The sequence below is a fragment of the Thunnus thynnus genome, chromosome 23, assembly GCF_963924715.1.
Source record: "Thunnus thynnus chromosome 23, fThuThy2.1, whole genome shotgun sequence".
NCBI lineage: Eukaryota > Metazoa > Chordata > Actinopteri > Scombriformes > Scombridae > Thunnus > Thunnus thynnus.
The window spans coordinates 24,217,063-24,235,644 of NC_089539.1; the positions used below are offsets into that span (position 1 = coordinate 24,217,063).

At 38.6% G+C, this 18,582-nt stretch overlaps 1 protein-coding gene across 2 annotated transcripts in view; it reads right to left on the minus strand.

Moving 5' to 3' along the window:
* Positions 1–18,582, minus strand: part of LOC137175613 (uncharacterized) — a 249,120-nt gene that overhangs the window by 181,114 nt on the left and 49,424 nt on the right. The window contains exons 1-5 of one of the 2 annotated variants that reach the window (XM_067581399.1): positions 9,707–9,980; positions 7,104–7,262; positions 6,567–6,671; positions 5,178–5,425; positions 3,247–5,044 (exon numbers count right to left, since the gene is read on the minus strand). The exons of the other annotated variant lie outside the window; for it this stretch is intronic. Coding sequence (XP_067437500.1) covers positions 3,247–5,044; positions 5,178–5,425; positions 6,567–6,671; positions 7,104–7,231 — 2,279 coding nt within the window. The 5' untranslated portion in view covers positions 7,232–7,262; positions 9,707–9,980. Of the gene's footprint in view, positions 1–3,246; positions 5,045–5,177; positions 5,426–6,566; positions 6,672–7,103; positions 7,263–9,706; positions 9,981–18,582 lie in introns of those variants that run through there. 2 annotated transcript variants of the gene reach the window in all.

Below are 18,582 nucleotides of genomic sequence, written 5' to 3' on the forward strand. Positions count from 1 at the left end.
ACATTTGCTCTTCACATCAGTGATTCAGCTCATCTTTTTTATTTATTTATTTTTTCTGAGGCATTTTATTCCTTTAATGTAAAGCGACAGTTGAGAGATAACAGGAAACAAGGAGAGAGAGAGAGACAGGGAATGACATGCAACAAAGGTCAGCCACCTGAATCAAACCACTGATATTGTGATTATATGACATGTATCTTAACCAGTAGGCTACCAGAGCACTCCTAGTTCAGCTAATCGTATCTCACTGTGCTTGGATGAAACAATAATTCTCATCACTCTCTCTCATACCTGCAGACTTTTAATCTTTGTTTTCCTTTAATCTTGCAGATGAAGGGAGAGAAAATGGAGTTACATTGAGGCTTCCATAATGTGCTCAGTCTGTCTGTGTGATCTGATCCCATGTCTGTCTCCACAAAGTCAGCATGAGGACATCTTGATAAGAAAAACATTTTTACTGTCCACTATTTTTAATTTTTAATTTGACTGCAGGATATTTTTACTCAGTTCAACTCAGTGAACAGTTACAGTTGAGAAAGATCATCTCTCATTGCTACCTGCTGTTGTCAGGTTCACATCCATAAGCGGCAAAATTTAGTGACAGTTGACAAACACAAATGAAACAAATGGCTTGACAATATTAGACCTGTACATAATCAAATATTAATGTAATTCAATATTTAGATGTGCAGGACAGACGACTGCATGATGTTTAGTTGTCAACATTCTTTTCTGAGAATCTGAAAAACTGATTCAGCACAAAACACATTTAACAAACCAATAAGGTTGAATTATTTTCAACATGATGTCATCAGAAAGATGTTATCAGGGTATCTGCTCTTATATATTCATCAGACCTCTGTGCATTTCCTGCTACTACTCTTCTCTACACCAACAAGAGAGAAAACACCTGAGAGTTTCTTTCTGTGACCAACAGAATATAAGAAAGACTTAAAAACAAGACTGTGTAACATGACTTCCCTCTTTAAAATAAAAAGTTGAATTCATGAGAAATAAAAGGCACCATTGCTTGGTTCAACACACTCAGGGGTTTTTCCTCGTATGACCGGTACTTTACGGAGGCTAATGTAGATTAATGTTGGCAAACTTTAGATATTGTTGTATAACTGACATTATACAACAGGTAGTTCTGACCAAGCAATCTGATTGGTCAACTAGACATTTAGAACGTGCTCAAATTAGCATGACAGAACACTGAAGCTGAAATTATAGTTTCTGCGTCCGTGAGGGTCCACGTGACGTAAATTTCATCAACTTGCTCAAATGAATAATGCCTCATCACTCTTATCATATTGCTGGCCAAGTTTTATATACATTAATGTAAGGTGTTAAAAGTTAAACCCTCTTTTTGTTCATTTGAAGAAGAAACAGAATCCTACATTAAAAAATTGTCTACCTCATGCAATAGAAAAGCTGTGAAGACTATAAATTTGTGCTCCAAATTTAATAAACTAATATAATTGTAATGTGCATATTTATTTTTTATATCTTTATTTTCTACTGCACCATTTTCATTTCATATTTATCTGTAATCCCTGGCGTTGTATATTTGTTTGTTCTATATTTCTGTTATATTACTCCATTTATGTTATCTGTATGTGATATTGAAGTTGAATTAATAAAAATATCACTCCGCCGTTCATTAGAGCTGTAGACCGTTTATGTACTGTGTTGCTTTGCTAGTGTCTTTGGGTTATTTAGTTTTGTGGGGATCTGCGGTGAAAACCCGGAGCGGAGTTTTGAGTTTTCCTCCTTTTGCGTTTGTGAAACTGGATTGAACTGAACTGATTAGGGGTTGTGGGGAAAACAAAACGGACCCTTTACCGAGTGGATTGAACTCTGAGACTGTGGGACGAGTTACACACACACACACACACACACACACACACACACACACACACACACTGAAAAACCCGAACCCTTCTCCACTCGTTATCGTTAACCGGCTCTCCCATAAACAGTAAAACTGAATCATTTTCCCTTCAGTTGAGTTTATCTCAGCTTCCACTCCGGCATCCTCCATCAGCTGTGCCGGTGAGCCGGTGACACGGAGCAACTAGCTTAAAAATGTCTGTGAAGTTTGCGGACGTAGCAGCTAAATCTGTCCATGGAAAATAATTTTTTTCAGCGGATATCTTAGTTACAACAGGATTGAGCTAGCAAAGCAGTTTTCTGTTTATAAATGTATTTATTCAGTTATGGAAATGTCGCGATCTCTAGAAAGCATTAGCTCAATTTGGCTGGCTGACTCAACAGGGACTAGAAATCGTCTCTGTTGCTTGGTCGTTACTAAGGGTCAGTCTACTTGCTGGAGTAGTAAACTAAGTTTCATTACATAGGAGTCTAATGACGTGAGTGATTGTTTTCCAGGTATTAGTCATATCCCTATGTATTTCCATAGAAACGGATATAACAAGAAAAAAGTTTTTATTTTTAGAGCGAACTGCCTCACAATATAAATACATTTTGTTTACATCTTTCATTTTGTTGGTAAATGTTGTATAATCGCAATATTACCCTCGAGGGTGTGATTTACCGTCATTGTTGACACGACAGTGATGCGGTAAGCATCACGTGTAATATCACTTAATTACTGAATCAGTTTGGTGATTTGCTGATCCCTCGTGCTCACTATGAAATGACTCAGAAACCATTAAGAAAAAAAATGATGATGAAAGTAAATCTCTCTGACTTCAGAAATCACCTTTGGAAAATGATACAGATCTTATTTTAAACTCTTAATCATAGCAGTAAAAACAGTGTCTGTCCGATTATATATTATTTGCAGAAGCTTCTCATTTAATAATAACTTCACTATATTCGCTGATAACTGTAAAATACTGATATATGTTCTGTAATAAAACCTCAACCACAACCTCTAAAGTCCTTCATTTGTTTTACCAGGTTTGAATGACGCCTCCATCACCCAAAGGAAGATAAATAGAAGAAAAGACTGTAAAATCCAATAATTACTAGAAATAAAAAGAATAACTGTTTTCATTAACTTAACAGGTATAAAGTTAAAAATCAACATTATTTACACTCACAACATTTGAAACAGCTCAAGAACATCTGAGACTAAATATAGCCTAACTGACATATTATTTCAGCTATGAACAAGTAGAGCACTATTTTAACAATAATAAGAATTTTATATTATTTATATTTGAAGAACTAAACTACTAATCTGCACTGATTTATAATGTTAATCACATCTGGACTTACACAGCCTTTCTGCAGTTCCTCACAGCTGGGATCAGTCTCTGTCGTCCCTCCTCTGATGTGTTGTACTTCTGCAGGTCCAACTCATCCAGAGCCTCCTCTGACATCTGCAGCATGTAGGCCAGAGCTGAGCAGTGGATCTCAGAGAGTTTCTTCTCTGATCTGTTCTCTGACTTCAGGAACTCTTGGATCTCCTGATGTACTGAGAGGTCGTTCATCTCCATCAGACAGTGGAAGATGTTGATGTTTCTGTCAGGAGAGATATTGGACATGTATATGTTCATCTTCCTCAGGTTGTTGATGACTCTCTGGATGATTTCTGGACTGTTCTCTGTCTGACCCAGCAGGCCTCCTAAGAAACTCTGGTTGGACTCCAGAGAGAGGCCATGAAGGAAACGCACAAACAGATCCAGGTGGCCGTTTTTACTTCTTAGAGATTTCTCCATGGCTCTCCTCAGGAAGTCATCCAGAGATGAGTTACTGTAGCCTTTTCCCAGGAAGTCCTTCAGTACCTCTGTGTTTCTGCTGGTGTAACAGTGGTACATGTAGACTGCAGCCAGAAACTCCTGAACGCTCAGATGAACAAAGCAGTAAACTGTTTTGTAGAAGATCACATTCTCTCTTTTGAAGATCTCTGTAAAAAATCCTGATAACACCGAGGCCTCTGTGACATCAAGACCACACTGCTCCAGGTCTTCTTGGTAGAACATGATGTTTCCTTTCTCCAGATGTTCAAACGCCAGCCTCCCCAGCTTCAGAAGAACTTCACTGTCAGCCTCCGTCAGCTCCTGTGAACTCGTCTCATGTCCTTCATCATACTTGTTCTTCTTCCTCTTTGTCTGAACCAGCAGGAAGTGTGAGTACAGGTCAGTCAGGGTCTTGGGCAGCTCTCCTCTCTGGTCTGTAGTCAACATGTGCTCCACAACTCTAGCAGTGATCCAGCAGAAGACTGGGATGTAACACATGATGTGGAGGCTCCTGGATGTCTTGATGTGTGAGATGATTCTGCTGGACAGCTCTTCATCACTGAATCTCCTCCTGAAGTACTCCTCCTTCTGGACGTCAGTGAAGCCTCGTACTTCTGTTACCCTGTCAACACATGTCAGAGGGATCTGATTGGCTGCTGCAGGTCGGGAAGTTATCCAGACAAGAGCCAAGGGAAGCAGATTCCCCTTGAAGAGGTTTGTCAACAGCATGTTGACTGATGACTTCTGTGTGACATCAGACACGACCTTCCTGTTCATGAAATCCAGTGAAAGTCTGCTTTCATCCAGGCCGTCAAAGATGAACAAAACTTTACAGTCATCAAGCTTCTCTGCTGTGACCTTCTGTAATGTTGGATGGAAATCATGGATCAGCATGAGGAGACTGTACTGCTCATCTTTGATCAAGTTCAGCTCCCTGAACGAAAGCAGAATCACCAGACTGACATCTTGGTTTTTCGAGCCCTCTGCCCAGTCCAGAGTGAACTTCTGCACTGAGAAGGTTTTTCCAACACCAGCGACGCCGTTCGTCATAACGACTCTGATGTGTTCTTGTTGGTCAGGTAAGAGTTTAAAGATGTCGTGGCACTTGATTGGAGTGTCATGGAGGATCGTCATCTTGGAAGCTGCTTCAAGCTGCCTCACCTCATGTTGGGTATTAACCTCTTCACTCTGTCCCTCTGTGATGTAGAGCTCAGTGTAGATCCTGTTGAGGAGAGTTTCACTTCCTGCTTCATCAGTTCCTTCAGTCACACATTCACATCTCCTCCTCAGACTGATCTTATGTTCATCTAAAATCTCCTGCAGACCACTTTCTGCTGAAACAGAAGAAAAAAGGTATAATTAAAAAGAAATATGTTTCTCTGTGTTAATTTTCAGTAGGATAGAGGAGGTAGATTCCTGTCCTGTTTTCAGAGATGATGACATCAGCAGACAGGTCTTCAGTCTTACTTTGTACAGTGCTGCTCTGACTGTCTGTCTGCAGTCCAGGTCTTGTTCTGGATCTTTTTCCACACTGGGGACAGGAGGAGTCTCCTGATGCAGCAGACTGGTCCCAGTATGAGCTGATGCACTGTCTGCAGAACCAGTGTCCACAGGTGGTAGAGACTGGATCCTTCAGGACGTCCTGACACAAAGAACAGCAGGACAGCTGCTCCTCCACAGAAACACCCCTCCTCTTCCTCTTCCTCTTTCTCTCTCTGTGGACATGAACACGTTCTTTATGACACATGACATTAGTAGCGGCCAACCAACAGCTCACAAGTTGATGCAGCTCTTTCCCTCCATAAACAGTCCAGACTGTCAGTATTTGGACAGTTACAGTTTTCTGTTCTTCAGGCTCTGAGCTTCAGCACATTCAGTTTGAAATAAAATAATATATATTATTATTACAAGGGTTCAAAAGTAATTAGACAGACACAACAATGTGGCAGCAAAGGCAGAGAAGAAGAAGAAGACTACAAACTAGTAAACATGGATTTAAAATACCAGCTTCAAAAATCGACTTTGCAAATGTTTCATGAGGAGGGAAATGGATTCAACACATTTGTTTGACCACAAGGATTCACACAATGTGTTTTGGCTCCTTTAAGCTTCTATGAGACATTAAAAGTCAGGAAAAATAAGCAGGAGGCAACTGAGCAAAACAGAAAAGTCCACTTGTGAAAAATAACAGACTGCTGCTCTTTAGTCTTGTGTTGTGGTGCTGAACAGAGAGCTCTGCTAAATATCTTCATAATGCATCTTTTCATTTGTGTTTCTCTCTCTCACTGTTTCTGCTATAATCTCTCTCCCTCTGTGTCAGTGTGATACAACAGTTTTACACATTTGACTTTTCCCAAACGTTAAATGTCAGACTCAGTTTCCTCTGCTGCAGTGGTCAGTCTGCAGTGATAAATCAGCTGCAGCAGGCTGTTTGTATACATTTACATTACTTCCTCCCATATTTTGTGTCTTTGAACAGGAACACGTTAAGACACGTTCTGTATTGCAGGAGACCAAACACTCAATTTTCTGCCATTTTACCTTCACAAAACCCCGGTGCAGTCCTTTAGTAAATGAGGAGACACAATGTGACTTGTTACTAAATCCTTAGTAAATATCACCCTGGGTTACCTGCTACTACTTTAGATTGTTAGACTGGAAAATCAAATAGCAACAGCAGCCCTGTCTCTGTCTCTGGTTAACATGTACATGGATATCTGTTCTAGATTACAGCTGAATGGAAGCTAGTTCATTATTTCTTTCCACTGTGTTTCCATCATATCTACACAATAACCTTAATGAAACCGTCTCACTGAATCATCTTCAGGTCAGTTTACAGTAGAAACAGTCTCTTACTGTGTGTCTGAGGGTCCAGGTTCATTACTGAACTTTAAAGGACGATCTTTAGACCGGTCACTCTTCATAGACACACAGCTGGATATTACAGACTCTGCTCTCTGTCTGTGGAAACAACAAGTGTTTTACATACATCATTACTTCTTGTAAAGAGCAGATATAAACACATGCATATTATCACTCTTTAGTTCATCACAACAGCTGATTTTACTTTCAGAGATTTGAGCGTCTACATGTGTAAACACTGTGAATGAATATGACAAACATCCTGAACATTTATCTCCTGTAAACTCACAGCTTGTTTGTAGAGTCTGATGCATTTATGTAGTTTGTATCATTTACAGACATTTTCATGAGCTGCACAGCTTTGCTAAAACACATCAGCTGCCACTTTATATTTAGATGAATAAACCTGCTGCAGAAGATCTTCAGACTCTCACTAATAACTGATGGAGATGGTTGTAGTAGAGTGTGGGTTTGTTTTTAAATGACACTGAATCATCTTCAGGTCAGTTTACAGTAGAAACAGTCTCTTACTTTGTGTCTGAGGGTCCAGGTTCATTACTGAACTTTAAAGGACGATCTTTAGATCGGTCACTCTTCATAGACAGACAGCTGGATATCAGAGACTCTGCTCCGTCCTCCTCTTCCTCCAAATCATTCATCTTCTGGAGTCTGACAGGTAAACCAGTAACACTGGAGAGAGACACACAGGGAAGCATAATAATAACAATAACAACAACAATAATAATAGAAATATGACTAATAATAATAATAATATCAGGTGTGGGTATGAAGCAGGACCACGTCAGCACGGCGTCCCCGCAGCCACGGTCCACAGAAGCACCGCCGTCACTAACTAGTTAGTAGCTTCTTATTAGTTTGCATCACTTTAACTACAACCATGTGTGTTTTCCGGCATCACAAAGATAAACTTTGACTCTGGTTTAAATCCAACAAACAGACTTCAGTTAACATCTGATGCCTAAAATACACTAGAAGACTTTGAAATGACTTTGAAAAGACTTTTAAAAGCCTAAAGTTTGACACTCTCTCACATCTAAAGACAATGTGTCTTAAGTTACTGAGTTTTTAGTCACATTCTAAAATTTTGCAAAGACTGGGGATCTTGCAGGATCACTATTTACAAGACTACAACTAGATTCCTTTGAGATTATTTCCCATCTTGCTCCTGGTGAAAATTTACAAGAAAAAGTGTTGAACAATGGAGCAGAAACAGAAGCCACTGTGTGTGCAGTGGTTTGTTCTGAAAAACCAACCAAAAGAAAATGTTAATGAATTAATTCAGTTATAAGTGAACAACTGTGAAGAGAAACAACAGACACCACACGCTGATTGTTCCTCTTATTAACTCATCTTCATTTTACATCTTTGTCACAAATAAAATGATATTTTGGTTAAGTTTTCTGAGATCATATCAGCTGAGACAATCACATTTCAAAAGGTGTCGTCCTGTATTTTTACAACTTTAAAACAGCTACATAGTTTATACAGCTGCCCACAGAAACCACCTTCAACTATTAACTATCTGGACACTTTCAGCCGCTGGATGTTGGAGTATTTCTGTTTGGAAACCTGCAAACTGCATGAAATACAGTAGAAACAGCAGCAGCCTGGATAATTATACAAGGCAGAAAGTCACAGTTTTAACTCCTCCAACTGGCCTGAAATCATGTTTCAAAAAAAAAAAAACAGTAAATAAACTGCAGATACACTGCAGCTGACAGAAAGAGGAGGTCATATTATACAGAGAAATATTAGTTTTTTCTGGGTGAATAAATGTTCATTTGACTTTAAAAAAAAGGAAGCTAAAGGTCAACGAGAATGCTGAGCTTTAAAGTTTCATCAGGAGTCATTAATAAAACCATCAAACACATCATGTTAGGAAAGTAATTTAAACACACACACAAAGGGTGACCATTTACTGCATACTGCCGATAGAAACTGAGTACAATCAGCCACCGTCAGTAATCAACACAAACACATATTAGACTGTCAAACCAATAACTAACAGCAGTCAGCGTCAGACAACCTTATCATACTTTCACAGCTACCTGCTGTTTCTGTAGTGGTGACAAAATGTTAAAGATGTACATAGTAGCAGTGAATTAAACTGAAACTCCCTGCGCTCTCCGGGGAAAGTATTACGCCAAACTTCCTCTAATAAATATGACATATTAACAATTCCTTACGTGTCCGCAAAAACACATAATTCTAGAAACACAAGATAAAAGGCGTCATATGTCGACAGTCTTCTTGTCAACTCGGCATTAATTTAATCCATAAAGATAAACTATATTTGTGTACAAACTTTACATTTTGGATTTTGTCGCCTCAACTCGCCACCAGACTCCGTTGGTTAGCTGCACTATTTTAGTGGGAGGCGAACAGTTTCAAGAATTACATTTCTCACTAAAATACGTGCTGGACGGTGGATCAGATACACGCAGAATTAAACACCGACTCGTAACATTGTTAATTCACCGTCCATCGTGTGTGACGGTATTTGAGGATTTATTTCGGTCGTTATAGTCACTTTGCTGCTTCACGTTTGGTGCTGGACTACGGAGAGCCCCTGGGGTCACATGGTAGAAAAAAACTCGATGTGTAAATCCGTACTGGACAGAGCGCACCTTCACTATTTGCATGAGCCAAAACTAAAGACTCAGGATAATATTAAACATGTTTGATTTGATCGGAACGTCAAGACGAGATAAAGACTGAGTTGAGACGCTCGGACTGAGTTTTTTGACCACCTTACACCAAACGGTGGAAATGACGGGAGCGCGCCACAACTCTGGCAAAACTCTCATGATTTTATTCCGACATTGGAAATTTGTCTGCGACAGTGACATCTTTTGAAAAGTCGTTTGGTGTGAGGCCGACATGAGTCCTTCTTTACTGACTTCTCTCTATTTTAACCGAACCAGCGTTACATCATTGTGAGGACGCAGAAACCAGGAAAAGAAAAGAGGAAACAACGTTTGAAGACGTCAACGCTGTAATTTCATATTTTTCTGACACAGTTTAATCAACTAAACAATGAATCAGAAAAATAATAATCAGATTGATCAATAATGACAGTAATCATTATTTACAGCTCTAATATTAACACTCACCCTGCCTCAGACTGTTTTCCTCCTTCTGCTCTGTTGACTTTAAAATGGAGTCTGAACAACAGACTGAACACTTTCACTTTCAGTGTTCCTCCCTGTTTGTTCCTCCGCCTTCTTCTTTACTGGAAGTCACGTGTGTGTGTGTGTGTGTGTGTGTGTGTGTGTGTGTGTGTGTGTGTGTGTGTGTGTGTGTGTGTGTGTGTGCGTGTGCGTGTGTGTGTGTGTGTTTCAGATTTAGGATCAGTTAATTGGGGACAGAAACCATCTCTCTGTATAAAACAAGGAATCTCTGTCTGTCTGTATGTTTGTTCTTCGTATATCATATATCTGAAGCAATTTCACTCCACTGGCACTTTAGTGATTTTATCAACAAGATAACAAAATAAAGCAACTGCACAGAAATAACGGAATAATGCTTCAAATATAAATAAGTGGCTTAATGGGGTTCCAGTGCATCCATGTGAAGTCGTTAACATACTGTCCTATTTCATCTGAACCAGACATCACACTTAAGGAAGAAGTTCTGTCACATATTGTAAGAATAAAGTGGTTTGTATGTTTAGAAGAGGACATGGTTTAATAACGGTCATAAAGATAATATATATTTATATAATTATGATTTTAACAGAGTGCTCACCTGGACTTTTATTTTATTATATCCATAACATCTGTTATATTTCACTTTCATATTTTGATCATCTTTAAAGTATTGACTGTATATACTGTTACATATGTATCTACATTCTGTAAATGATCAATATGCAATTCATTTTAACATACATGGACAATGTGTCCAAACAACCCACAGTGGAAATATGAGAGTAAAGGAGGCCGATTCTGCATCTTGAGACAGTCGTCTATAGAGTCTGAGCAGTAAACACTAGTGGAAACAGCGTCACATTGTGCCCAAAAATATGTTATCACGTTATTTTCCCTCTCACATATCAAAGTGTAATTTTCCAGAAGTATTTTCTAGCTGACAGAAGCTGCTGCCTGGACTTCAGCCTGATATGACCTGTATGACCTCATCATCAAAATACTTTAAACCTGATGTCTTCACATTATTTTGTGTGCAAACAGGTCAGTTGTGGATGTGGCCTGCTGTGACTGCAGGCTCAGTCACCAAAGACTTCAGTTTGTATTGTATTATTATTATTTTATTGTATAATCTGAACTGTGTATTAAATAATATTTAAACATTGGAAATGAAACATGAAAGGGAACAATTGCTTCTTAAAATATAAAAATATTTCAGTCTGTTGAGGCTTAAATTAAACTCACAGTCACTTAGTCTCCATTTATTTGTTGTATAAAATTATTATTGAATTCACTTGATAACTTTATTGGTTGATTTAACAATGAAAATGCATATTAATAAACATATTAATGTTAGTTAAAAAAAATAGCATGCAGCACATCATACTACATTGTCAGCTACTATTTAAAATATGCGACACAGAAACACATCATACAAGACATATAAAGCAATAAATTGGGAAATATTAATGTTAATATAAATTTAGACACTAATAGAAACATGAAGAACAGAAGCACAGACATGAAAAGCACAAATAGTTCATAAGATCCTGAACAATAATCACTGTGACTGAATTAAACATCAACTTGTAACAGTCAATCTAAAATAAACACTCACATGACTACAATGAGTGTTCTAACTTTACAACCCATCAGATCAATATTGTCATCAATCGCCTTTTAATTTCACTCCAGACTGAAAAGCGAGGTGTGCATTTATATGATTAGATTATTTGATATTTAAACGGTAAAACGTTTTCTTACTCCACTTCCTGTTTTGTTAGTTATGCTGCTCTTCTGTCATGTCTTAATCTCTTACCTGGAAACTTATTTATCACAAGTTGACAGTTATTGATCACCTCTTTGCTTTGGGACTTAAGTTGTCTCATTTTATACAACAAAAGTAGGTGATCAATCATCTTTCTGTTCTTTCTGTTTATTGAGTTTGAGAGAGAGAAGTTGTTAATGACCAATTTAGGTTAAAAGCAGATGCTGTAAGCTTTTAATGGCCTTTAAATCACAGTGTTATTGTTAGTTACAGATGTGGAAGTTATGTATATAGTGAAGTTATTGGAAGTGATTTGTTGTTAATTGCCATGATTGCACTAAACTATAATGATGTGTGGTGAATGGTGAGGCAGGAGCTGTATGACATGCAGGTGTTACCAGTTAAGGCTCGGTGTGCATGTTATCTTTATTAATAAAGTTAAATACCATATTCTTGTAAAATCTATGGTTAGATCTAATAATTATTATACATCTCAACTTTTCTTTATGTTGTGCATAGTAGTAATGAAAGATAATTTACATTATTATATGATTTGATTGATAGTGGTTGAACTACTCTTTGCTACTTGTTATTTTTCATCACTTTGGCTGATAAGTTAAATTAGTGATAATTTCCTCAATAATGTGCATAAGAGTATTATTATTTGCAGTTGTTTCACTCGCTATATATTCCTTTTATATGTGTTTCAGAAGCACACACCCTCCTATCCTCATACACCTTTAAATGAGGCAACAATGAAGGTTCAAGTTCAAGTGGAAATGACCAAGTTTGTCATTTAACCCCTAAAACTAAGAAACAGTGACTAATCAGACGTCCTGCAGCGATTCCTCTCTTCACATCAGCAGTTAGTAACCTTGAGATAACCTTCAGATAACCTTGAGCAACAACAAATCTGCCAGTCTTGAAGATTGCATGCTGTTATTTGTCAGCAGAGGGAATGCTAACTGTTAGCTTGTGGACGACAGAGTAACATCAGACAGCTTGATGATCCCTGACTGTTCCAGGATCAGCAGCTTGGACAGCGGTTGTGTCTCTTTGCTGCAGAATGTTGTAATGATCCACCTGAGCTGTACAGGAGAGCAGGAGGAGGAGAGAGACTGGAGACTCTCAAACCTTTATCACACATCAACACATTATTTTACACCAAATACCTTTTCAGTTGACTGTAGCTTTGATGTGATTCAGAAGACTCCAGAGAGATGAATCAAGCCACCGAGGCTGAAATGTTGCTTAACGGGTTAACTGTTCACAGCATGAAGCAAAGAAACACACTGTATTAAAAACACAACAAGCACAGATCAGAAACACCTGCAGCTTCATCAAATTCCTGCTTTACAAAGAAAAACACACCTGCCAGCTGTTATTTAGCTGCACTGTACATAGACAAAGTCCCAGCCATAAGTATCTGTGCTGTATGTGTCAGAGCAGGACTGACTAACATTTATCAGTTAGACTCAACAACATGAACAGTGACGCTGATCAGAGAGTGAAATCTAACGCTGCATTTTACATGTGAAAGCAGAACTGCTCCAAGTATCAAAAACACCTCACTGATATTCATTATTAACATTACACAGGACAACCTGATATTTATTGATCAGCATTGATCACAGAGACACACTGGTACAACTAAATATTAAAGTGAACACAGACCGAGCTGTCTGACCTTAAACCAGATGATTTGTTCTCACCTTCCTCTGAAGAAAAACATCCACCATTTTATTCAAATCCAAGTCTGATTCATTTTCCAAATGACAGAACTGAGATGTTTTCTTGGTTTTTCTCTCCTGATACTGACTCTCAGTACTCAGAGTATCTGCTGATACTGAGTACCGATCAATACCACCGCTCTCTTTTTCCCCAAATTACAATCTGTAAACCTGATTGGGATCATTTTAATGTGAGAACATGAGGTCAGAGATGCTGTGGCAGTAAAAACTGAGTCAGCAGCTGCTGAGACTGAATGAATGTTGAAAAACCAGCCACAGTTTGTGACCAGTAATAAGAATAAAAACTAAAGTGAAACTATTTCATTCATTCATCATCATTTATCATTAATGGCTTATTATGGCAGCTTGAATCTGCTGAAAATACAGTCTTTTAAAAGTTGATTCATGAGTTTTATCCTGTAACATTTTTCCTTCAGAAGTTAAAAACGATACTGATGTGATGTTTTCTTTCTGTGAATTACAACCTGAAACTGTTTCTCTCTTATTGTGGAGCTGCAGATTCACCCATAAACTCTGGAAAGACATGAAGACCTTCATAGTTCAAAACTTTTCCCTTTTCTTCAAAGATGTTATTTTTAGTTTCTATTTACATGATAAAGACAATGACTCTTATTTAACTTATGAATTTAGATTTTATTATTATTATCAAACAGAATGGGGAACTATTCTGATTATTGTTTATAGTTATTTTATGAAAAAATGACAAAATAATGGTTCTAGTTTGTCAGATGTGAATATTTTCAGTATATTTTTTCACTGCTATAATAGTAAACTTGTTAACTTTGAGGATCATTTCATTTCAGAAAAAGCTGCTCAGCAATAAAACCAACATTGTTAAGCGTTCAGCTGATTGAGGCAGTGGAGGAGAACAAACACCTCGAGATCTACACTGATAACAAACTGAAGTCAAACTATCACACTGACTTTATTTTGAAGAAAAGACAACAACGGCTTCTTTGATTCTGACTGTTTTATGTTGAGATCTTTTTATACGTTTTTTATTCAGTGTGTTGTGACATTCTGCATCCTCTGTTGCCATGGTAACGCTGATGCTGCGCAGAAGGACTTGCTCAGCACAATAAACGGCGCTGAGCAAGACAGCCTTACCGACATCTACCAAACCCGGAACCTGTCAAAGACTGAAAACCTGCTGCTTCACCCACAACACCCTGTTCAGTGAGCTTCAGCTCCTCCCATCAGGCCCACGTCTTCAGGCCTCCAGCTGCAAAAGTAACAGAGCGAGGAATTCCTTTATCCCATCAGCCATCGCTCTCTATAACACACAGCAGCACATAAAAACTCCTGGTACTCACAGCAGTACTGTAGTCAGTGCTGCACAGTGGAAAGTATGGTATTGTGTATATTTCTGGGCTGCATTGTGTCTTCTCTCACATTGAATCTTTGTACTCCAGGAGCACTGCTGGACGCTGCTGTGTAGTAGTTTAGTGTATTTTATGAAGGATGTGTGCCATGTGTGGACGACGTCTTGGATTGCTTTTTTCTTCTTAGTGTGTGTGTTTCTTTTATTGTGTTTGTTAAGTTTTGGACAAACACTGCAAACCAATTTCTGGATCACATGATCTCACCTACAAGTTTAAATTATATAGTTATTGTTAAAGCCACCTGATTGGCTGATCAGTGTTTACTTACAGCCTGATGCAAATGACTTGTTAAATATCGTTATGAGATATAAACTATTCATTTTGACATAATAATAATCATCATCATCATCCTCATCAACCTTTATTTAAACAGGGAGGGCCTTTGAGAACAAGCTCTCTTCTACAGGGACGAGTAGCTACACTACATATAAAAGCTCATGAAAGTTACAGTAAACATCAGCAACAAATCATATATAAGAACAACAGAAACCATAAAAGTACATATAAAAACAATTAAAGCCACAAAAATAACAGTATCAACAGATTATACAACAGCTGCTTTCAATTTAAATTGATTGAAAGAGATTAACTCGTCTAATTTTACAAGCTTCTGCAGATTGTTCCAGTTGTGTGGAGGAAAGTATTTAAAAGCCAGTTTCCCAATATCAGTACTAACATGATGATCTTTTAAGTGATGATAGAAATGGAGTAATATGATCTCTTTTCCTGCTTTTAGTTCAAAGTCTGACAGCAGCAGTGTTCTGTGCTGGTTTTATAGATATTATTTGAATATGTTTTAATGGTGAAAACAGGACTGGACCAGCTGCTGATATGATCATCAAAACTTAGACTGGAATCAAAAAATACAAAGTTTTTCACCACAGAACCAAGATATGATTTGACCTGCAAGCAGGTTTTCTGGACCAATGATAAATTCTTTCTGAATTGAACTGAATGAAATTTGTGGACATCCAATCTGTCACATCTGTCACATCTGGGCCCGTATTTATCAAGCGTCTCAGAGCAGGAAATCACTCCTAACTGGCCAAAAATGATCAGAGTGACGCATCTCTGCTTCTACTTTTAGGAGAAAAAGCCTTTTATCAACTTTCCAAACTTGGTAAATGATTCGTATTTCGGAGCTGCAGGAGATGGAGTTCAGGCAGAGATATTCCCTGAGAGGAGAGATGTTTTGAGAACGCTTGATGACACTGAGCTTATTAAAAGATTGTTTGGACTAAAACAGAATCATTAGTGAGACTGACTTTGTGTGGGATGCAGAGGAGAACACATGATGTTTCTACACAACATCATTTAAATAAATACAGAACGTCCTCACAATGTTACACTTTATGGTAACGGAGAAAATGCAGCTGTGCAACAGTGACGATTCTGTCAGAAGCCACAATGATGGAAGTCATGAATCAAACTTTGATCTGGCTTAATGCTCGTCGTAAAGATAATGAGCATGATGAGGGTCCTCAGTTACAGCCCACTAAAACTTTGATTACACACAATCATGTCAGCTGCATAATGAAGGATATCTCAACTTCATTACAACAGCTCAAATATTTTATAGGCTTATTTTTTATTGAGGCTCCTTCAAATAACAGCAGAGCTACAGCCTGATATTTGAGAGAGGAGGATGCACCTGAACAATATATGTTTCTATTGTTACGCTGTATTTACCTTCATGTAGAGAACACAAGTTAACTTGAGGTGTAGTTGAAAGAGGAATTGGACAGTGGAAGAGAAGATGTTCTTCATGGAGACAGTTTGCAACATGTGTCTGTGCAATATGTGCAAGATGCAGCACTATTACAGGCTGTGAAACCATGTGGCTGAACCAAGATCATTTCACACAGCTGAGTCTAATTACCTGTTATCTTCATTAACATATAGGCTACATTTATCTCTCAGGCTTTCTTTACACTTTGTAAATATCATCTTATAATGAATTTTGGCATCATAGTTTTGTTCCATAACCTTGGTAAGTTACCTGCCTGGTTACCTGCTTATACACATAATATACCAAATTACCACTGTTTCATATTTCCAGCTGAGACTGTGAGAAAACTACAACACGTCATCATTATTTCTAATTTGCTGCTCTGACTGTGGTAAAACAGCCACGTCTCACTCTCTCCCAGAAGTAATCCTTCTCCTGCTGACAGTCACAGTAAATTCTCTTCTGCTTCATTAATTAGTTTTAGTCCTCGTTAACTCTCAGTGTGATTCTGAGACGCTTGATAAATATGGGCCCAGGGTCAGAGTCTGACTTATAAACACCTGTTTATTAATCTTTTCTGCATCAAACAGCTCATGTATAACACATCTGTAAAGTGCTGATTCAACCAAATCCAGAGATAACTGTTCAGTTTGTAGTCAGTTAAGAGACTTAAGTGAAGATGACAAAATCCAGATCCAGACTCCGGTCCAGATGGATCATCAGAATCCAGCTGATCCTCTCTCAACACACACTCCTGGATGTTCACTCACACTCTTGAGTCTGATTCTGACTCAAGAGAGATCTCGCCAAACCCAAACGTCCTCCCGTCTGATGAGAGAAGAAGAAACAACAGAGGTCATAAATCAGTGTTTAGTGAGACTCACTTCATCAGCTGTCAGTCAGTGATGCAGCACATCCAGTATAAAGAGCAGCAGGGACTTCAGTCCTGTTCAGACCAGAAGTGGAACAGCTGTGCAGTGTAGCCTGCTTCCTTTCAGCTCTCATGTTAACGTGTTGGAGTGAACACACTGAGCTCCAAGCTCACACACCTGCACAGACTTTTGCTATCAAGTCTGTTTACTCTGCAGATTTCACTCAAGTACACAGAGGAAATAAAGTGCTGAGAGTCATGAACACATCATTACTGCAGAAACAGAGACATTCACTCATCAGTTTACTGATGGATTTACTGTTGATACATGTCAACTGTTAGAAAAGTTGAAAGTTACAGAGTCTCTGTGGGATTGAAGATCTTTCCTGCTGTTAAATCATCACATGACAATCAGTCAGAGCTCTCAGCTAAACAGCTGCTGTGATTCCTGGACTTCAGCAGAGGTTCTGGTCTGTATAAAGACCACATGGTTACTAAACGTAATGATGCTTGTGTGAAATCAGAGCCAGTGATTTGCAGGCTGCAGTCAGACTGATCTTAGAGCTCTGACAAAGATGAACTAATCAATTCTTTAGTGTTGAAATGAGAGAACAAACACTTTCAGATCAGATTTGATGGTAGGACAGTTTGATGATGAGGACCACTGTCTCTATACATCTTGTAAGACTGTCAGCTGTAATCCAGCTTTATTTCCTGCAGACATGAACACAACAACAACAGTCGTCTTCACATCAACTCAAACACATGATCACAACAAGCTTCTGGCTGATCTGATTGGCTGACTGTTCTCTCTCTCTCTGTCTTTCTGTCCAATCCTGAGGCCTGTCACCATTCTCCTCTCACAGCTTCACTGGGGAAAGCAGCCACTGAGAAGGTTGAAGGTTCACCTGGAAATACTGGATCTTTGCTTTGATACTAACTGTGTTTAATACAAGACTGCTGAAACCAGCACAGACTGACTCCAACTCTCTACTCACTCCAGAGTCCCCAGTCTGAAGACTGGACCCTCCTCAAGATGAGGCAGCTGCCTCACGTACCCCACGCAATCTCGTCCTAGATGCACATGACTCAGATGGGATGACTTCAGAGCTGAGACCAGAGAAGCACAGCTGGTCTCTGACAAACTGCATTCAATCATTCTGAATAAAGAATAAATGACGTCACTTTAGAAAACAAAGTTCATGCTTGAAATCATTCAATGTTTCATAATCTGTTCAGAGCTGAAGAAGATTTAGAATGTAGAAGTTTAGAAAGTTGTAGATGTGATCTCTAGATCCCCTACGAGACAGCCAGAGTCAGCTGACCATCCTGAGTCACCACA